Source organism: Trachemys scripta, chromosome 1 (assembly GCF_013100865.1).
Source record: "Trachemys scripta elegans isolate TJP31775 chromosome 1, CAS_Tse_1.0, whole genome shotgun sequence".
Lineage (NCBI taxonomy): Eukaryota > Metazoa > Chordata > Testudines > Emydidae > Trachemys > Trachemys scripta.
In genome coordinates, this window is record NC_048298.1 from 225,763,118 (window position 1) to 225,785,790 (window position 22,673).

General features: G+C 39.0%; 1 protein-coding gene across 1 annotated transcript in view; it reads left to right on the forward strand.

Moving 5' to 3' along the window:
- The window catches only part of PPP2R3B (protein phosphatase 2 regulatory subunit B''beta), a 90,121-nt gene that overhangs the window by 61,787 nt on the left and 5,661 nt on the right, over positions 1-22,673 (forward strand). Inside the window, exons 6-12 of the mRNA XM_034773499.1 lie at positions 56-158; positions 1,490-1,564; positions 8,323-8,409; positions 8,887-9,043; positions 11,446-11,494; positions 18,126-18,339; positions 18,444-18,550. Of these exons, the coding sequence (XP_034629390.1) occupies positions 56-158; positions 1,490-1,564; positions 8,323-8,409; positions 8,887-9,043; positions 11,446-11,494; positions 18,126-18,339; positions 18,444-18,550 (792 nt within the window). The remainder of the gene's footprint in view (positions 1-55; positions 159-1,489; positions 1,565-8,322; positions 8,410-8,886; positions 9,044-11,445; positions 11,495-18,125; positions 18,340-18,443; positions 18,551-22,673) is intronic.

Here is a 22,673-nt window from a genome sequence, read left to right on the forward strand (position 1 = left end):
CTGAATGGAGTAGAAAAGTATTATGATGCAAATTCATTTTATATTTGCATTTCAGAATACTACAGACCTGTCATGATGATGCGGCAAAGTTTGTTCATCTTCTGATGAACCCTGGATGCAACTACTTGGTGCAAGAAGACTTCATTCCATTTTTACAAGTAAATAGCAATTTAAATTAATCATGACCTCTTTATATCTTCCAAAGCTAAACAAAAGAATAGATGTACCAGAGCAACTTTAATTTCCTAACTGATAGATGCAACGAGGAGTCCTTGTGGCACCTTAGAGACTAACAAATTTATTTGGGCATAAGCTTTCCACTCACTTCATCAGATGCATGGAGTGGAAAATACAGTAAGCAGGTATAAATATACAGCACATGAAAATATGGGAGTTGCCTTACCAAGTGGGGGGTCGGGGTCAATGCTAACGAGGCCAATTCAATTAGGGTGGATGTAGTCCATGCCCAACAGCTGACAAGAAAGGGTGAATATCAACAGAGGGAAAATTACTTTTTGTAGTGCTAACGAGGCCAATTCAATCAAAGTGGATTGAAAAATTTACTGATGCAGACTAACACAGCTACCCCTCTGAAACCTAACTGATAGAATAATTCTAGTAAAGAGAATGAATAAAAAGATGACTGATATTTAGTGCATTCAACTTGTGTGGTCAACTGACCTACTAATGAATTTAAATTATTACAAGTCATTTTACAGTTACAGATATTTATAACCTACTTTTATGTAGGGAAGAAATTGAAAAGAAAAAACCCTACACATCCTACAGTAGCTCTTAATTGATGTTTGATTTTGACTGACTAATGTGTCAGAACCTATTAAACCTTAAGAATGACAACTCGTGATTGACATAGTAGTGCTAAGGATGTGCTCAGGTTTCTGGGAAGTTATTGGAGAGGGAAAAGAAGAAAAATGGCAATTGAATCTCTTTTTGGACTGTCACAGGTCTTAGTGTATTGCTAATGAATGACGAAAGGCAAACTTGCCTGTTGGACTATCACTATCTGTAGTGTACTTCCACATGGTTTTATAGAGTTTCTTCATTTATAATGGGAAAGCATCTGTAATTTTTCAGTAATGCTGTTTCTTACTAGTTACACTTATCAAGCCCCATCGACACCAGGAAAATGGTTTTTTTTGTTTTGTTTTTGTGGGTTTTTTCTTCCCCTGTCTAGAAAATATAATTTGCACACTTCTGCCTATTGTTTCTGAACTCTCCCTATTACAGTTAAGAAAAAGCTCATGTTAAATGGCTTTTAAAAGCCGGATTATTTTGAAAACATACATCACGATGGGATGTTTACATGAGGCACTCTACAAATGAAGTTATATTTAATAATGGTTGCTTTGCTTAGCAATTGAATTTGGCTCTTTCAAGGAATTGGAGGTAGTATTCTGCATTAATGAGTTGATACCCAGGGTGAGAATGGGTACCAATTGGCACTCCATTTCTTCCCCTCTCTTTATAGGATGTGGTGAATAGTCATCCTGGCCTATCATTTTTAAAAGAAGCATCCGAATTTCATTCTCGTTACATTACCACAGTAAGTGCTTTATTTAGAAAAATTACTTTATTTATACAATTTAACTGTTAGTTAATAGGTCAATTGAAATATGTAAAACCATCCTTTTCACAATGGATTTATCTCCAGAGACAAGTATTCTGCTGATCTCAACTTTCCAGGCTTCTAGTGCATCATACTGAGTATATTCAAATCTTCAGGAGACACGGTAGTGGGAGGAAGAGCATCTGTCATGGCAACTGATAGTTGTAAGGTTTCTTTATACTTTAGGGTGTTAGAAGAGCTTACTGAATAACAGTTGAAATGAGGAATACTGAATGGAGATGGTTTGTGTGGAACATGTTTATGTATTTCTACTGAAGAGCAAATTACTTAGTTAACTTGGATGCTTATTTTCAATGGTTTTCAATGTATGGCTGGTTAGAATACTGACCCTGATTTGGACTTTGTAATGAAAAAAGCCTAAAAGTTTAAAATGACTTCTGCTTTATTTCAAGTTCAGATTTATCAAGTAGATAATATATAAGCTCTCCACAATATTATGGAATTGTAAAGAAATCATGATAGAATTTAAACCTTTTTTTAGCTACTTGCACCTTCCCAGTTCAAGGATTTTTCCTTTAATTTAACATTGTATACATGAAAAGTTCCAGATCTGCAGCTCTAGGCTCCTGTGACTAAAGTTATCTTTCTGTCCACAAACTGCTATATGAATAGCAGTTAACTGTTCTATCAATTTCCCTCAACTACTGATCTGGACTTGACAAACTCTAGAGATTATGTTGCTTCAGACTCTGTGCTCATTTGGTCCTTTAATCTTCAGAGTCTGAGATCCCTCCAAAGGGCATGCCATTTAAAAAATATATATATATATTTTCAGCAAGCATCAGTGACTGGGTTTAACAAGCATCCTCTGGGAACTAAATTAATGCCATTAATTCAGTATACATAAGCTACAGTTGGCTGGAACACAAATTTAATCTGGAAGTCTTTCTTTTGAGACATTAACTTTGGTTCTGCACCTTTCATACTCTAGTCCAGAGTTGAAGGTCTTCAGGTTCATCCTCCCCACTCCAATAGACATTGCCAACAGACCAGTAGTGGTATTGCCAGCCCCAAGAGTTCAAAAATTATGGATCAACCCCCAAAATGATTGGCCTAAAAATTAAGAGATCCTTTAAGAAGATTAAATTGCGGGGTTCAGTCTACTCTGATTTTTGAACCCCACTGCCTACTTGCAGTGTGTTTTAGAAGCACTGTAGTGCAAACTCTTGCATATTTAGCAAAAGTAAGACAACTTTGTCCCCATTTGCAGTTACTCTTGGCTTTATGCAGTTTTGGAGCAGGTGGTGGTGTTCCACTCCCTAGCTCTTGCCTTCCCTGTCCAAGACAGCCACCTGCTCCCTTAACTGCCAAAATTTGCACAGCTCCATGTGTGACATTTCTCATCAATGTGAAAAAGTCAATCTCCCCAATATAGTCCCCTGCCACTACTTGGGAATGTGGACGGGAGACATGTGGGCGACATTAGTGACTTTCTCACCAACAAGGAAGGGTTGCACCTGGGGCTTCATGAAACTTTACTTCTCTCTCAAAAGTTAGCTGCTACTATTATCCTTTTCCTCCCCCACACCCTCCTAAAGTCAATTGGTGCCCCCCTACCTTGTGTGCCTGCTGCTGCTCCTGTTCTCTCCTGCAGGAAGCTCTCAGGATTGGAGGATGTAGGGGAATATGCTGAAATCTTAATACCATACCCCCACCCTCTAACTCCTGGTCAGGAGAAGCCCTGCGGAAAGGCAGTGTGGAGGTGCTGTTGGGGGTTGAGCAATGAGGGCCAGTACTGCTTCAAGCTGCTGAGAGAGGAAGTGTGTAGCCATTGCAGACCTGGTATATCAAAATGCCTCAACAAAACAATGTGCTACACCCCAGAGCAGCAGGTGATGGGGGGAGGGTAAGAGGGCTCAGATTTATCTGCATAGTAGTGGGGTGAAGTGGTAGGGGGCGTGAGGGCTCAGCTTTACCCTTCATAAGATGAGGCGGCAGGGGTGTGCGGGGGAGAAAGGGATTCCTCCCCAGTTGACACCTAATGTATAGGAGGCAGGGGCCTCCTGGCAGGTCCCTGGCAAAAGCCTTTTCTCAGTGCTGTGGTGGGTGGGTGTTCCCCTTGTCCATAATGGATTACCTTCAGAGGGATAGCCTGCTCTGGGGGTTGAGCGTGATAGCTTATGCAGTCTATCATGAGGAAAGAACCGCCCCCGTGGTAGCCTGCCAAAAAAGATGGGGATGCAGGTCAGTCAGTCACCTCCAGAAGCCTGCAACAGGGAGGGGTGGATCAAAACAATCAGGTCCCCACAAGAAGACTGCCAAGGTGGGTGAGTGGCAAGAAGAGCTTGGAGGATGGTGCAGTTGGGGAGTTGGTGCAGGCACCTGCTCCCAAGTCACACAAGGCGAGGAACTCTTCATGTCATCACAAGAGCTCCTCCAACAGGTGGCAAAGTTGTGGGACTCTCAATAAATTAATGAGAGTTGACACTGTAATTGTTTGCTGGGTTTTTCTTGCTAAGAGCTAGTTTTTGCCTCTTACCAGTGAGGCCATAGCAATTCCTAGATGAATTATTTCTCAGAAGATATGGTGGAAGCAAGGGGAGAAAGAAGGAAATATGTCAACTGTGGGGATCTTTCTTAAGTAACTGTATTGGAGCCTGGTTTGTCTGAATTGTGGAAAAACTGCTGTTCCTTCTGAGGGCTGCAGCAGCTAAATCCTCTCATCCCCCAATCCTTTCTTTAGCTGAGGAACATATTTACTTAGGGAGGCCTGGGTTGAAATAACATTTGACAAATTCATCTTAGCAGTTGGCCAGTAGGGATAGCTAATGAAATTTCCACTACTTACTTTTGCCCCTAAAAGAACTTCTCATAGAAAAGAAGCCCAAACTGCTATGAACATTCTCTCTGAAAAGGGAACTGTAACACCAGTCCACTAATTAAAGAATTTAAAGAAAACTATCTACACTGTTGTTCCTGTTTAGAAGAAAGAGCATCTGCTGAACACTACAGATTTCTAAAGAAATTAAGCCCTGTAATTATCTGAATGATAACAAATAGATCAGTTGATCTCCCTTTTAGTTAAGTATTGTATTTAAGTGTATTCTGAATGGGAGTTGTTTAAGAAACTTCTTGAAGCTTTAGTGATCCTACTGCTGGGTGGAAGCTGTGTCTGGAGGATGTTGTCTTCACATAATTAAAGTTGTAGGTTAGAGTTTTTAGTGGATTCTCCCACCAATTTACTATTAAATATTGAAATCAATTGCTGCTGCACTTCCACTTCTGGGTAAGATGCCATCTGAGCAGTACTTCAGAGGGAGGCAGACCCAGCTGCTGGCCAGAGGTTTAAAATAATTGCCCTCAGTCTAGGAGTAAGGTCTGATACATAATTTTTAGGCTAATAGAAAGCTAATCTGTAGAAACAGTATTTGTACTGATACAAGAGTTGTGTAGGCAACTTCCATAGGAATTAAACATATCTCTAGAATTTCAACAGTTTCATGTTTATTTTGCACAATTTTTCCTTCCCACAATCAAAAAAAAAAAAAAAGTACAGCAGCAAGTGACTTTTTGAGCATAGTAAATAAAACAAGTCTCAAACTATTTACTCATTCTCTGCTCTGGTTTGTTTTAGAGACCCAAATTTTAAGACTTGTCCAGTTGTCTCTAGCAAACATTCAGTTTTGGGGTTTTTTTAGACCAGTTATCATAGAATCATAGATATCAGGGTTGGAAGGGACCTCAGGAGGTCATCTAGTCCAACCACCTGCTCAAAGCAGGACCAATTCCCAACTAAATCATCTCAGCCAGGGCTTTGTCAAGCCGGGCCTTAAAAACCTCCAAGGAAGGAGATTCCACCACCTCCCTAGGTAACGCATTCCAGTGCTTCACCACCCTCCTAGTGAAATAGTGTTTCCTAATATCCAACCTAGACCTCCCCCACTGCAACTTGAGACCATTGCTCCTTGTTCTGTCATCTGCCACCACTGAGAACAGCAGAGCTCCATCCTCTTTGGAACCCCCCTTCAGGTAGTTGAAAGCAGCTATCAAATCCCCCCTCATTTTTCTCTTCTGGAGACTAAACAATCCCAGTTCTCTCAGCCTCTCCTCATAAGTCATGTGCTCCAGACCCCTAATCATTTTTGTTGCCCTCCGCTGGACTCTTTCCAATTTTTCCACATCCTTCTTGTAGTGTGGGGCCCAAAACTGGACACAATACTCCAGATGAGGCCTCACCAATGTCGAATAAAGGGGAACGATCACATCCCTCGATCTGCTGTCAATGCCCCTACTTATACAGCCCAAAATGCTGTTAGCCTTCTTGACAACAAGAGCACACTGTTGACTCATATCCAGCTTCTCGTCCACTGTGACCCGTAGGTCCTTTTCTGCAGAACTGCTACCTAGCCATACAGTCCCTAGTCTGTAGCAGTGCATGGGATTCTTCCATCCTAAGTGCAGGACTCTGCACTTGTCCTTGTTGAACCTCATCTTGTTGTGTGGTTTTTTTTGGCCCAATCCTCTAATTTGTCTAGGTCCCTCCAGTGTATCTACCTCGCCTCCCAGTTTAGTGTCATCTGCAAACTTGCTGAGAGTGCAGTCCACACCATCCTCCAGGTCATTAATAAAGATATTAAACAAAACCGACCCCAGGACTGACCTTTGGGGCACTCCGCTTGAAACCGGCTGCCAATTAGACATGGAGCCATTGATCACTACCCGTTGAGCTCGACTATCTAGCCAGCTTTCTATCCACCTTACAGTCCATTCATCCAGCCCATACTTCTTTAACTTGGTGGCAAGAATACTGTGGGAGACCGTATCAAAAGCTTTGCTAAAGTCAAGGAATAACACATCCGCTGCTTTCCCCTCATCCACAGAGCCAGTTATCTCATCATAGAAGGCAATTAGGTTAGATGTGTAACAGATGAGGTAATGATGTCCAGATGGATTAAACTGCAAAGCTAAGGCAAAACTTTGGCAGAAAAAAATTGCTTTGTAGTTTAAGCCAAAAATGGGCTGTCCCTAAACACACAATTAAGACTGAACTAATTAAGTTTCAGAGGTAAGATAGGCCATTTCCCTTCCTAGGCTTATCAAACCAGCTGTTCCTATTCAAAGTAAGAGCAGCAGAGTTTGCTGTGTGCTGCAGCTTTAACTATCTATCTATCTATGTATATGTGTATATATATAATGTGTATGTAAAATTTCATGATTAAAATATCAGTAACTCCCTTAATACCCTTTACTCATAACTCAAAGCCAATTTCATTTTGATATGGAAGTATGATGGACTGCTTCATAGGGTTTTTTGACATCCCTTTATTTTAGTAACAGATGGGTTTATAACTTGGAACTTCGAGTTTCATTGCCAGATAGGTAGTGTTTTTAGTAGTGTAGTCTGAAATAAAAATCTCATATTCTTTGGACTGAACCTTTTTACAGTAGGCTTCTAAGACTGTTCTTACTTTAAAAGTATAAAGTGGATGATACATGTACTTTATAGTATCTAACCAACTTTTCCTTCTTACCTTTTCTCAAATAATTCTCTTACCACATTCTTTTCCTGACCTACTCTTCTATATCCTGTCTTTATCTTGCTTAGCTTAAATTGTAAACTCTTTGAACCAGGAAATATGTTATGCATCTTTCAAACCTAAATTTTGCAGTGTAAATAGATAAACAAGTTTTGTGTTTCCTAATTTAGATTTTTAAGATCCTGGAGAGCTGAAATATTGTCTTATGTTATCCTATATACATGGATGGCGTAATGGATAAGTGATAACCCTTACATTTGTAAAATTAAGACATGAATTTACATCATCAATAGAATCCTTGCTGTGGGTAGAACTAGTATCTTGGATGTACTAGATCTGAAGACTGGATTTGGAAGGGAAAAGGTGGTTGGCAAGCATGAGGAAGGAGGCTGTTGTGGATGTAGTGGGGGAGGTTTTGAATGTGACGGAGTAAAAGGCAGAAACCCAGAGAGGGATATATGAAATGAGTTGGTGGGCGTAATTAGAGAGGAAGGGGATATCAGAAATGGGGTTCTTGAATAAATTGGACAGAGGTGCGAAAGTTGATCAGGGATAAAGTTACAGTAGTTGAGGCAAGAGAAGCCTGGACATGGACAATTTTAAGGTTTTTCCAGGGTTTTTTAGCAATGGGAATAGTGAGGTAAAGGATGGATTTTGATAATGCAGAAGTAGCAGAATTTGTCAAGACTGAATATGAAAAGAATGTTGGCAGAATAGAAGGGTGCTGGAGTTATCAGTACAGATACAGCTGGAGAGGGATTAGGGGGAAATACGTATGGCTTTGTGGCACTGAATTGAAGATATTGAGACACCTGAAGGATATCTAAGTGATATCTGTAGATTTAGTTGAGAGAGAGCTGGAAATAATGTCTGGAAAGGTAGCATCTGAAACAATAGGAGGATGAGCTCACTAAGACAAAGGAGAGGGGGGGAAAAAAGGAATGGACCCAGGCCTCAACAGATGGAGAGAGGAGGAAGATAGACTCTGAGGGTAATGATGACCAAATACTGCAGATTGAGCAATAGTAATAAACAATGGGAAGTGAACACAGCAGTAGACTGCAGAACCTTATTTCATATTTTTTTTTGTTTGCATTTGTACCCAGTTATTTTTAAACTCTTAACCAAGACTTGGAACAATACGGTGTTTAGTTCAGGTAGTAAAAAGTAGACTTTCAACTTGTCTGTCTCTTGCAGGTTATACAAAGGATATTTTATACAGTAAATAGGTCTTGGTCTGGAAGAATCACGTGTAATGAACTCAGGAAAAGCAGCTTTTTGCAGGTATTTATGTAAAACTTTGCAAGGTAGATATAACTTCTGCTCATTTAAAAGCTTTATTAAGTTAAATACTTAAAAGGGCATAAGTAAAGATGGTATTTGTTCTTGCTTCTTCCCAGATCAATGAAGACTAAAGTGCCTTGATTCTCAAGGGAGCAATTATTAATACAAGACTGTTTCAATTTAGATTACTGTGTTGTTCAGAGCTATATTTGTCTCTCACTTAGCAGTAAGTTGGCTGTCCTTACTATGCAGCTTTCTTTGGCACCTTCGCTTTCAACTCAGTTTATTAAAATCTGCTCTTAGCATGCTATATGGTGCATAAGGTCTTTGAAGATTAACAGTTTTTCAGTGGAATTATTTTAAGATGAGTGACACTCATTGATGATATGAGAACTTTCACTTATCCTTCCAGTTGCTGCTGTGACCAACAGGCATCTTGCAGGTTCTTTAATGAGATTTTCTTTTTCCTGATAATAGAATGTGGCATTATTGGAGGAAGAAGCGGATATTAACCAGCTGACAGAGTACTTCTCTTATGAGCACTTCTATGTCATCTATTGCAAATTTTGGGAGCTGGATACAGACCATGACCTCTATATTGATCCAAAGGATTTAGCCCGGCATAATGATCATGGTATGACACACGGGACAACTTTTAACAGTCTAACTTTAAGAACATAAGTAAAAGTTAACTGAAAAGCTATACCACACTTCATATGCAGTTATAAGAATATCTAGCAGCTACAGGCTGTTCTGCATTCACAAATTCTACAGTGGTTTTGGATTCAATAATCCTGCACATTTGTCCAAGAGCCTAATTTAAATCTCTTTACATCTTACAGCTGCTCTGGAAGTACTTTGTCAGAGGCTGTGCATCTATTGTTATCTTAAGGAATCATTCCTCTCATGATTGGAAAGTTCACTTACAAACAAAATCTGATATGCCCTGCTCTCCCACATAGTGAAAAAGATCTGGGACATCATTCTGATTGCCCTACAGAAGGGAAATATTTTTCCATAGGGTTGCTTCTACTCAAGTCTAACTACTTTTTAGTCAATATTTCATTCAGGAAGGAGAACACTTCTATGTTTTTCTGCTGGTCACGATCATTTGAACCAACAAACCAGCAAAGGCAAAAGCAAGTTTGATCACATATTATAGATGACTCCCTCTTCATTCTTAACAGGAAGAAAAAGTAACAGCTGTTTAAACATGAACAGTAGAAAATATGGGTGCAAGCAGGTTGAAGGGATCGATCTTTAGTACTGCTGCACGTCTGCCATTCCCATTAAGTTCAGCTGAAATCAAAAGGAGACACTGCGTGCTGAGCACTCTTGAAAATAGGTACTACCTATTAGGTGCCTAAATATGGACTTCACAGCCTAACTTTTGGAGACACATTTTGAAAATTTTGGCCCTACACTTAAAAAGCAGGTGGTAAAGCAAGGTATGTCTTCAACGGCGCAGTTGTCTCCCACAGGGAGTGGCCGTCTCCTTGTTGCTGTCAGTCTAAAATTAGACTAGACCAAGCACTCATACACATTGCAAGGAAAAATATGGACGTGGAAGGGGGTATTGATATGATAGCCTAACAGGTCTCTTCCCTCTCTAATTTTTATGATTTCAGCTTTCAGCTGTATCATGCCTTTTTTCGCCTGAAGCAAACTAGCTGAGTGTCTCCCAGTTCTGGGAATAAATAGTGAATAGGTTGCTGGTGTCCCTTAGAACAGTGGTTCTCAACCTTTCTGGACTACTGTACCCCTTTCAGGAGTCTGATTTGTCTTGTGTACCCAAGTTTCATCTCACTTAAACTACTTGCTTACAAAATCAGACAAATACAAAAATGTCACAGCACACTGACTGAAAAATTTCTTACTTTCTCAGGTTTACCATATTATAAAATCGATTGAATATAAATATTGTACTTGCATTTCAGCCTACAGTATATAGATGAGTAGAAACAAGTCATTGTTTGTATGAAATTTTAGTTTGTACTGTCTTCGCTAGTGCTTTTCATGTAACTGGTTGTAAAACTAGGCAAATATCTAGATGAGTCCATGTACTCCCTGGAAGACGTCTGTGTATCCCCAGTTGAGAACCACTGCCTTAGAACATCATAATGTTTTTCTGCAAGATATGTTCAAACAGGAATTAATTCAAGGAAATCCTATAGCCAGTGTTATACAGGAGGTTAGACTTCAATGATCACAGTGATCCTTCTAGCCTTATAATCTATGAAATGTTTGGTGATAGCAAAAACAAATATATACTACAGGACAAGGTATGACTAGTTAGCCTTTTACAGAAGCATTGGTGGGGGGGTTTACTTTGAAATGAAAGGTTTCAATGGTTAGGTTAATCAGATGCAATTCTGGTTCTCTTTTCCAATATTAAACTTTGAAATGTAGAAGTATCTTCTGTAAAACATACAGCTCTTAAAGCCTATTAATTCCTTAGTAATATGTTTTATATTCTAGTAGTGAAATTACACTTAGTCTGCTGGTAGAAAGCACCATAAAACTACGCAAATAAGATCAATCATTTAACCAAAGACACTTCATCTTTAGTAAAACACCAGAATTGGTAACAGAATAAAAACATGTATCTCCAAACTGTGTGTCAGTTAGTTAAGTATTATCTTTGTATATTAAAATTCCTAATTCCAGGTTGGCGCGCTGATGAATTATAGGGCTTCTAAAATGTAAAGACCCTTGAAATCAAGATTAACTTGTTAAGGCAATGCTTGTTAAATAAATGCTGATCTAATAGGCAGTGGATTATGCTGTGTATTTATTGTCCTAGAACTCGTGCTTCAAGTCAGAATTTAAAGCCATTTGGAACAAATTTTGGAGGCTGTATATGTCAAATGGTCCCATCCATGGGCACTCAAAGATTAATGAGAGCTAATCTTTTGTTTTACATACCTCTGTATCTATGTAATTAGGTGGTTTTCAATAAATATTTAATCAGCTAAACACAATATAAAACAAAAATATGACCTTTAAATACTTCTAATAATTTTTTCTCTTTCACAGCTATATCAAACAGGATGATAGAGAGGATATTTTCAGGAGCAGTAACAAGGTAACTTTTTAATATGCTGATTTAAATATAGGTAATCCAAATTAATGGTCAGTCTTGTTTATGAAAAATTGAAAATGAAGTCCTAGAACAGAACAGTTGCGGTCCACTGAAAATCTAAAGCTAATTTCAAGGATTCAGCACTGTCACTCCAACGTTTAAAATCCACTGTTTCAACAGGAATTTTTGTGTTGCTGGTGCACAATGAACTCTGTGCAAAAGTCTTTGATTTTGGTAAATAAGGTAAAGCAATGTTGACCATTACTTTGTAAAATCTAATTTGGGTTGGGAGGAAAGTGAAAAGCAATCCTGGCTTTCTCTGCTATTTTATCTTTCCATTTGCCAATTTAAAACTTTAAAGGGACTCCACTTGGAAACTCAAATTTTCATTTGAAATCTTTCTACTAATGTTATAAGGTTAATATAACTAAAGTTAGAGAAAATTTATCTTAAGTGTGAGTACTTTGTGCATTTGACAACACCGTATAGGAGCTTCAGTATTTTTTTTATGGTCATTTGTATTTCCTGTCTCATGGAATAGCTATGATGACTAGGGCTGGCTAGAAAACAAGAATTCAATTTCATGAAAAACTGAGGTTTTAACATGTAGTTCTGCATCAGAATGAAAACTGGACCTGTCAGATTTTTTTGTTTAAAAACAAGAGAGAACCACCCTAGAATAGCCAGTAGTCCAATGCTCACTTGGGATATGGATGACCAGGATTCAAGTCCCTGCTCTGCCTGATTCTGCCTCTCACGCAGTCTCTTTGGCCCAATGAATATGTAACTATTTACACCAGTGATGGGGACCGCTTCAAAATAGCAAATGGAAGTGTGGGCCATTTTGGAAATTTAGACATTGTCTGCAGACCCACGGGGTCCACAAGTTGAAAACTACTGATTTACACAAAGTGAAACAGCTCCAACAGGAGAGAAAGAGACTGACTGACTCTTTGGCCTGGTGGTTAGGGCATATCATGAATATAGGGGGAATGGTAGCAACCTTTATGTATGCTTGGCAGCTGTACTGGATTGCCTTACCTGTAAAGGGTTAAGCAGTTCAAGTTATCTAGTTGGTACCTGACCAGAAGGACCAATGAGGAAAGAAGATACTTTCAAATCTTGGGGGGAAGGATTTGTTTTGTGGGTTGTTCTCTCTCTGGATGGAGGGAAAAGCCAGCAGGTATACTATCTCCCAAAAACCATACCTGGAATAATTCAACTAAAACCACAGAAACTGTAAGTAGGGCAAGGAAATTAGTTAGGTTATTTTTTGTTTTGGCTTGTGAGTTTTCCTATGCTAAAGAGGTAGTTTCATTTCTGTTTTGTAATTGTGAAGCTGAGTCCAGAGGGGAATCCTCTATGCTTTAAATCTTTTTATTACCTGTAAAGTTACTGTCTATCCTGATTTTTGTAGGTGTGATTTTACTTTAGAAAAAAGTTCTTCTTTTAAGAACCTGATTGATTTCAGTGTCCTGAAGACAAAGGGTTTGGTCTGTGTTCACATTGCTAAGGCACAGCTGGTTGCTATTTTATTCTCAAGCCTCCCCAGGAAAGGGGGTGAAGGGACTTGGGGGGATATTTTGGGGATAGGGAGTCCAAGTGACCCTTCCCGAATATTTTGTATAAATCACTTGGTAGTGACAGCAATATCAATCTAAGGAATTAGTGCCTTGGAGAGGTTTAACCTAAGCTGGTAGAATATAATCTTAGGGGGTCTTTCATACAGGTCCCCACATCTGTACCCAGAGTTCAGAGTGGGGCAGGGGGAACCCTGACAGGGCACTTGCATGAACCAGGCAGAGTAGGGACTTGAATCTTGGTCTCCTACATCCCATATGAGTGTCCTAGCCACTGGGCTAGTGGTTATTCTAGAGTAGCCTCTCTTATTTTGACCTATACTTGAAACCTTCATGACAAAACCAATAAGTTTGAGTGAAAAATTCAGTTTTGATTAATTGGCATTTTTTGTCCAAAAATACAGTTGAGTTGAACAATTCTCAGTCTGCTCGAACAACATCACACTCATGCAGTGCTTTTTGGCATCTCTCATGCATGCTGTTCCTGAGGGCTAGCAAAGGGGTCTTGACCAGTAAATGTAGCAGAAAATCTGAAACCAAAGTGGCAGTATACAGCCCAAGAGAAGAAGTGTGCTTCGGCACGTTTCATGATGTTGCTGTCAGACTTCCCAAAAAGATCTAAACATCAGCAGGCTATCAGAAAGATGCTTTAAAAACAGGAATTCTGTACCGGAGAAATTTCACCAGGTGCTAAGCAAGACTACTTATCTGATTATTTTCTTAATTGGTCAGTTTTGTAAAAATCGAAGTTCTCTTTTGGAAGGTATAGGACACAAAGAAAGTTGCTTAGAAACTGTAATTATCAGTGCAGCATAAAAACAGAAATGAAATGGAAGTGAAACCAAAAATAATTCAGGAAGTATGGTGTATATATATGTGGGCTGTCAATCGCAGATAACTCATGCGATTAACTCAAAAAATTAATTGCTATTAAAAAAATTAATCCGTTTTAATCCCACTATTAAACAATAGACTACCAATTGAAATGTATTAAATATTTTGGATGTTTTTCTATATTTTCATATATATTGTATTCTGTGTTGTAATTGAAATCAAAGTGTATGCGAAGGGGAGAGCCCGGGCCCACCCTCTACAACGGGCTCCAGCCCAGGGACCCTAATAGTATCAGCTATGGTAGCTGACTTTTTAGAAACAGGATGCATACAATTCCCTGGGCCTCCCCACAGCAGCCCCCACTTCCTCAATATCCACTTCACCCTTACCTCAGGGCCTCCTTCCTTGTGCCTTATTTGGTTTGTACTGCAGAGTTTCTCCAACAGCACAACTTCGTCCTACAGCTCTTGACATACACCCCCACCTGACTGAGAGGTTTTTAACTAGTTTGTCAGCCCCTGATTGGCTTCAGGTGTCCCAATCAATCTAGCTGTCCTCCCTGCCTTCTGGAAAGATCTTAATTGGCCCCAGGTGTCTTAATTGACGTCGAGCAGCTGCTATTTGCTTATCCTGGTTACAGGGATTTGTTTAGCCTGTGGCTAATATATCTGTCTTCCACTACTTTACTATAGCCATCTGGCGTTGCCCCGTCACATAACATTGTTTTGTTTTTGAGTGCAGTTATGTAAACTTCAGAGCCTCCAAGTCCACTCAGTCCTACTTCTTGTTCAGCATATCGCTAAGACAAACAAGTTTGTTTACATTTACAGGAGATAATGCTGCCCTCTTCTTATTTACAATGTCGCCAGAAAGTGAGAACAGGCATTTGGAATTGTCACTTTTGTAGTTGGCATTGCAAAGTATTTACGTGCCAGATATGCTAAACATTCATATGCCCTTCATGCTCCGGCCACCATTCCAGAGGACATGATTCCATGTTGATAACGCTAGTTTAAAAAAATGTATTAATTACATTTGTGCCTGAACTCCTTGGGGGAGAAGTGTATGTCCCCTGCTCTGTTTTACCCATATTGTGCCGTATATTTCATGTTATAGCAGTCTCGGATGATGACCCAGCACATGTTGTTCATTTTAAGAACACTTTCACTGCAGTTTTGACAAAACGCAAAGAAGGTACCAAAGTAAGATTTCTAAAGATAGCTACAGCACTTGACCCAAGGTTTAAGAATCTGAAGTGCCTTCCAAAATCTGAGAGGGATGAGGTGTGGAGCATGCTTTCAGAAGTCTTAAAAGAGCAACAGTCTGTTGCAGAAACTACAGAACCTGAACCATCAAAAAAGAAAATCAATCTTCTGTTGGTGGCATCTGACTCAGATGATGAAAATGAACATGCGTCGGTCCGCACTGCTTTGGATTGTTATCCAGCAGAACCCGTTATCAGCATGGACGCACATCCTCTGGAATGATGGTTGAAGCATGAAGGGACATATTTACGTGCCAGATGTGCTGAAGATTCATATCTTGCAATGCCGGCTACAACAGTAGCATGAGAGTGCCTGTTCTCACTTTCAGGTGACATTGTAAACAAGAAGTGGGCAACATTATCTCCTGCAAGGTAAACAAATTTTTGTCTTAGCAATTGGCTGAACAAGAAGTAGGACTGAGTGGACTTGCAGGCTCTGAAGTTTTACATGGTTTTATTTTTGAATGCAGTTATTTTCTGTACATAATTCTACATTTGTAAGTTCAGCTTTCATGACAGATTACACTACAGTACTTGTAGTAAGTGAATTGAAAAATACTATTTCTATTTTTTAAAGTGCAAATATTTGTAATCAAAAATAAATAGAAAGTGAGCACTATACACTGTTTTCTGTGTTGTAATTGAAATCAATGTATTTGAAAATGTAGAAAAAATCCAAAAATATTTAAATGGTATTCTATTAACAGCACAATTAATCACGATTATTTTTTTTAAATCGCTTGACAGTCATATATATTAATCCGAGTGTGCTTGGAATGGAACAAAGGAAGAGCAACAATGATATGTTTTGGCAAAACATATCATTGTCGCTCTTCCTTTGTTGCTTTCCAAGCACACTCGGATTAGGCTACAAAATGCTGTGCAACTTTTGTATTTTTAATTCAAATGTCAGCCACACTTGCTGCCTAAGCAGCCATAATTCTAGGACTGGAAGGGACCTGAAGAGGTCTTCTGCCATGAATGCAGGTGACTGGACTAGGGCTAAGTATTGTCTAGACCATCCCTGACAGGTGTTAACCTGCTTTTAAAAATCTCCAGTGATGGAGATTCCACAACCTCCCTCCCTAGGCAATTTATTCCAGTGCTTACCTACCCTGACAGTTAGGACGTTTTTTTCTAATGTCCAACCTAAACTGCTCTTACTGCAATTTAAGCCCATTGCTTCTTGTCCTATCCTCAGAGGTTAACAAGAACAATTTTTCTTCCTCCTCCTTGTAACAACTTTTTATGTACTNGATACAGACTAACACGGCTGCTACTCTGAAACCTTAAATATTAAGTGGGCATCAGGCTGTAGCGACTGATCCATTCCGTAGTTTTCCATAATCAAGTAATTTTGCTTGTCTTTTCTAAACTCCTTAAGGTACTGAAGTGTGCAACACTTATTCTGCTTATTCCCACATCTTCCAGCCACTTTCATCTGCTCCACATGTTGCATGTTGGAAGCTTTGGCTTCTAGCTCAGGATAAGGCTTTGGAGTCCATCAGTCTGTTATATTTGACACTACACATGAGTCACGCTGTCCAAAAGTAATGTCTAAATGTCTGGCTGACTACGGTTAGAGTTCCTGTAACCTATTTCAGTAACAACCAGCCTTGTATTGGTTTCCATCCAACAGATTTGCAGAGTAGATGCATGAAGTTCCAAACATATAATGTATTCACAAAATATCATTGCATGGTCTCAGAATTGTAGCATAAATTTAGGCCTGGCTATCTGTTGTTTTTTATTTTAAAGGTATAGGATGAGTAGCTCAGTTCTCTTATCTTTCAGAGCATCTATTAATTTTTCTTGTGGAATCAAATTTCAATAATGCTTTCTTATTGACACTTTTTATGGTATTATCTATACGTAGTCTTAGGAAAAAAATAAGAGATTTCCTGTACTCAGTTCTTAGACATCCTTGGATTTTAATAGTCTCCAGGAGTGTGAATCTGTTGTACTTGCCTATAATTTTTGTTCACTGAACATAGTAATTATTTTGAAGTCACACACTCACCACCCACCTTCCCTGCTCAAATTAAGGGCTATTTAAAGGTTACAAAACTTGTCTAATGTGGTTGAAAAGAAACTGACTTAAGCACTAAAATATGCTGTGAGTTGGGGATTTGCCCAGATATTAGATCCTCACAGACAAAGGACAAGGGAGCTAACCAGCACCCGGGCGGGTGTTGAACAACCATCAACAGCCATTGTCCAGCAAGGGAGTTACAATTCAATGACTCACTTGCACTTTGCTGGTGTGTGGTGAAGCTGGAGGGCTGAGGAAGGGGTAGTGGGAAAGGAGAGCTGGACTGAAGCCGAACATGCTGTTCACTGGACTGGAGGAGGAAGAGGCAGGCGGAGGGATTGTAGCAGGAGGATAGTAGGGGAAGCTGTTTGGAGAAATAGGTGAGGGACCTGGGGACAGATGGACTCCAGCAGAAGCTACGTGGACATCCAGGAAGACTTGCCTCATGGGGGTTCAGGGAGCATTGTTAGCCCTCCATGGGAAAGGAACTATGCTTTTGTACGTGTGGGGAAAATAAATAAGACAGCAGCGAGAGCACAACCAGCTGAGAAGTTGCTCCCAGCTGGTTCTGAAACAGCAGGCGCCCTTCAAACCCATAAGTGTTTAGAGAATGTGTCATCTTAACTGAGGAGTTAACCACCCTAAACATAGGCTTCAATTCTGCATGTGACCCCGCACAGGCCAACACCTGTGCTTCAGTGACCAAATGTTGAATTGAAGTTTTAAATACTCAAGTTTATCATTAAACCAGTTTTAAGGCAGATTGGGACCTGTTATAATTTCTTTATATAAGGCACCCAGAGCATGTCAAATCACTCTCCATCAGACAGGCTACTGAAAATTGTAACTTTAAACTGAAATAGTGCTGATAACCTTACAGCTTTTTAGTTCTTGAGCAAAATGGTGACTTTTCCTTTTAAATTTTCAACACATTTGCACTTTCAGCGAAGGGATGAATTACAGCTCAATCAGTTTATATTTTTTAATATTTTACTACTTATCTCTTAATCTTTTCCCAGAGAAAATTACTCTCCATGACTTAAAGAAGTGTAAGTTAGCAAATGTGTTCTTTGATACCTTTTTCAACATTGAAAAATACCTTGACCATGAGCAGAAGGATCAATTTTCTATGTTGAGGGTAAGTAAACTTTGTCTTGTTAAACACAAACATATAAAATGTAATACCATGCATTATGAATAAATTTAATGCATAAATAAAATGTTAAAATTGATTCTGTTCAGGATGGTGAAAATGAAAGCCAAGAGATTTCTGACTGGGAGAAATATGCTGCTGAAGAGTACGATATCCTGGTAGCTGAAGAGGCAGCTAGCGACCAGTGGAATGATGGGTAAGAAAGATATGGGGAATGTTAATAGTATGAGTTGGCTAAACTAATTAGAGTAGCATATATTAAACAACTTTGATGTCCATCATGCCTTGCTTTCAGACCCCTCACTGCAGGAGTTCCATATCTAGCTATATGGCCAACGAACCTTTTTGAGAAGTAGATTAGAGGGTATTGAGGTGGCCTATGAGGGCATCCTCGTGCATCTCAAGCAGTACATTCCAATGACAGAGGTATAAGTGCTAGAACTAGTTGAAGTTTTACAAAGTTTTTGTCAAAAGGGTCTTTTTTCCAAATCAAAATCAATTTTTAAAAAAGCAGTTTCACAAAATGTATTTAAACATGAAAAATTTTCATAAACAAAATGTGTGAATAAAAAACTTCAAAAAACAAAAAAGGGTCCATTTTGGACCCTGTAAGATAGAAACAACTTTAAACTATTACACAATTTTATTTTTCTTCCTTCTCTAATAAATACCCCACCCATCTAATCATGCCTCAGCTACTTGCAATCACAAAATCCAACATCTACCTTACTCCATGCTAGTCTTTCAAATCTAGTTTTTAATACTATATAAAAGTATTTAGACTAAGTGTTTAGGACTAAGGTTTTGTGTTTGCTGTTGTAGCTTTAGACCACTACTTGCATTTTTGTTTTTTTTAAAGTTGCCATTGGCCTCAAGATGTAAGATCTGTCGGAAAGAATAAAGGGTGTTGATGTTCCTGGATTTCGCACATCAGATGGGCATGAAAAGTGCCTGACTGCCTCAGGAAAGGGTGTTCAGTTAAATCCTATGGCACCTGCAAAATCTCCTCTAAAAAGGACCAAAAAGACTGCAAGCCTCTGTTATAGAGCTTGTTTGTGCAAGAGGTTCTAGTAGCTTGAGTCCAAGAGGCCTCTTAAAAAGATGTGTCCAGGCATAAGTAGTGAACTTTCAGCAAATTCCCAGGCTGAAAGACCACTATCGCGTAAATGTTACTGATCTCCTGAATGTCTGCTTTTAGGAGTCAATGCAAACCCTTTATATGTAAATACCTATTGGAGAACGGAAGGGAAATATAAATCCCAACACCATGGAGATAAACTGAAACTGGTTATATTTCTTGTAAATCTAGCATCTGTAACATGATGCCACAGCAAAGTAATCAGATGTTCCTTCAGATTCAGCTATTAGTGGTTTTATGTTCTTCTGTTTTTACCAGAAAAAAAAACCCTGTATCAGCAGAACACTGACATTCCTTCTGTAACAATTTTAGGGATTCTGATTTCTCTGACTACTAGCCCTGCCCAAGGCTAGGGTAAGGAAATGTTAAGGTAAGGATGCTTGTTTTGAGAAGGTCCAGAGGTTCCTACTGGTGCAGGGCTGCATGTTTCGAAATATCACATCCTTGCATAAGATCCAGAGTTGAGTTTAATTAATGTTCTTAATTTCTAACTTCTCTCCTCCTAAGCATCAACTTCCCCAGTTGACAGGGTAATTAGAGTATGGTTTAACTGATGTTTCCCTATGAAGTTTACTAAATGTTTCTATAGGCATAATTTACCAGTGTTTCTACATAGTCTTGCTTCTCAGTGTTTTCTTGCTATATAACTTGCACCACTCCTTGCCTTAAGATTAATTTTCTGACCCTTTAATCATTGAGGTGGGTGTTTTAAAGTTACAGTAGATTCTGCTGATTAGCAACCGGCCTCAGTTACCAGCAAAAAGTTGCCATTATCGGGCAGTTGCCAATAAGTGAAAGGCAAGTTTTTGAGACTACAGCCAGGGAAGGAAGCACTAGAATGTGCCTTCCCTGACTGCAAACCTGCCTGTGGGGAAGGGGACTGCTGCCTGGATGCAGGGGCTTTCTATAGGTAGCAGAGGTGGTAGGGACCCACAGCTGCACAGTACCTCTCCATTTGCTTTCTGGGGGTTAGGGCTCAGCACGCCCCAGCACTGCATTCCCTGTGTGCAGCCCCGTTAGGGCGCAGTCTGGAAGGTGCAGGGAGAGGTACCATGCCCACAGCCTCCCTTCCCAGCATGTAGCCCCAGACCTCCTGCATGTGGCCCCAAGTTTGTGGGCTGCAGCCCCAAAAGGAAGCACTGGAACATATTGAGCACCAGCCACAGGCAGGACTACAAGACTGCAGCCAGGGAAGGCATAGCCCAAAACTTCTTCCCTGGTTGCAGCCTTGCAAAGCTGCCTGCAGTAGGGCCTTTCTTCCAAAAAACATTCTTAATAAGCAGCATGCCATTGCCAATACCTGAATCCCGTTAACATTGAAATCACTGGGATGTTGCTATTAACCTGAAGTTGTTAATACCCAGGTTGCTATTAAGCGGAATCTACTGTATTGGTGTCCTAATTTACTTTAATCTTTCAAGTGAGGCAGTGCATTTCTGTTGTCTGATCAGAGCCAGGGTGGATAAAATACTCTTTTTGTACAATCTTTTTTTAAAAATAGATATTGGATTTCTTTATTTAAATTTAATACAGATTTATTTTTTTAATATGTTTAAAATTGATCATGTGTTAAGGCCTAAACCTGTTACAAATAACTATTAAAATCATTTAAATTAAATACAAAAAGTAGTATTAAGCAGTATGCATTTGCTGCCAAGTTTAGAGAAAGTCAAACCACTGAACTAGTTGAAATCAGTAGCTGAGCCCCTGGAACCGGCGTTTGTTAAAGTGCTAAACCAGCTTTTGCTGAGCAGAGAAACCAGTAAGCGTGCAGAGAATTTTTTTTTATTTCAAATTTATTCAGCTAGTTCAGATCAGTGACTAGCATATTCAAAGTTAAGAAGCCAGTTGGGAGTTTCAAAAACAAGAAGGTTTTTTTTCTCTTCCAATCTATAAATACAAATTCGGTATGAAAGTATGAGATCTTCTAGTTCTAAAATCTTGAAGGATAGGGTGACCAGAAACAATCAGTTCAATTCAATAATTACAGCTTCCTTTGTCTAACAAGTCATGTTTTGATAAACTTTTTTTTTCTTGCGTCCAGCACATTTAAGGTAGTTCTAGTTTTTTTAAAAAATGCTATTTTATGCATTTTTAATTGAATTTGAATTTCCATCCAAATAGAGCTTGACAAAATTCACAAGTTAACTTTTTTTAATCTAGTAAAAAAAGGTGAACTCTATAATTTCAATAAATGTGTGTAAATGTAGTGTATCCTCCTGGTTAGCAAAAAGAAGCACCAAATTTAATATAAAGGCTGTATTTAGTTGCAAATCAGTGAATTTTAATGGTTAGCAACCAAAGAGAATGTATTTCCTTAGGAAAATAACTAATATATAAATGCAAAACACTATTAAAATTGATGACTTAAATCTAGATTTCCGGCTTCCTGATTTAAATCATATGGTCTAGATTTCCCTAAGCCTCTGAATGCCAGATGCTGGGACTGGATGACAGGGAATGATTGCCCTGTTCTGTTCATTCCCTATGAAGCATCTGCCTTTGGCCCCAGTTGGAAGACAGGATACTGGGCTAGGTGGAACATTAGTCTGATCTGGTATGGCCATTTTTGTGTTGATTTAAATAGGTCCCCCCGATTGAAACTACCAATATTTATAACTTACTGATCTTGCTTTATTGGGCTTCCGTGCCTAGATCCTACATTATCAATTTGGAGACCAATGGCTTGGAAATACCAAATAAGTATATCTCTAATATATCAAAACTAGGACAGCTACTAAAATCAATGTGTACAGTAATAGGTCAAAGTTGGCAAGGGAGTTTCTAGAAGACTCAAAGCAAACAAATACTAGTATTTAAGGAGTAGGACAAGACAAGTTGTTTTGTAGTCAGTTTAAAGTTGGCTCACAATTTAAATGCTGTTAAAACAAGATTTTATAAAACTAGACCAATAAAAATGTTTTTTACAATTTTAATATTCCAAAGAAGCAGTTACATAAACCTTTTCTCTGTAGTGTAAGAACCTGAAAATGAAGCAGACTTCATTTGACTTTTTGTTGAGGCCAAGAGAGAATGCAAGATTATAAATAGTGATGAGTAAACTGATTTTAAAATAAAGAACTTTTCTTACAATAAATGACTACATTGGCATATGGCTTTGCTACTGCATTATATAAAGAAACTGATTAGCCTCTTGGTCTCTTGTTTTGTTTTGTATGTG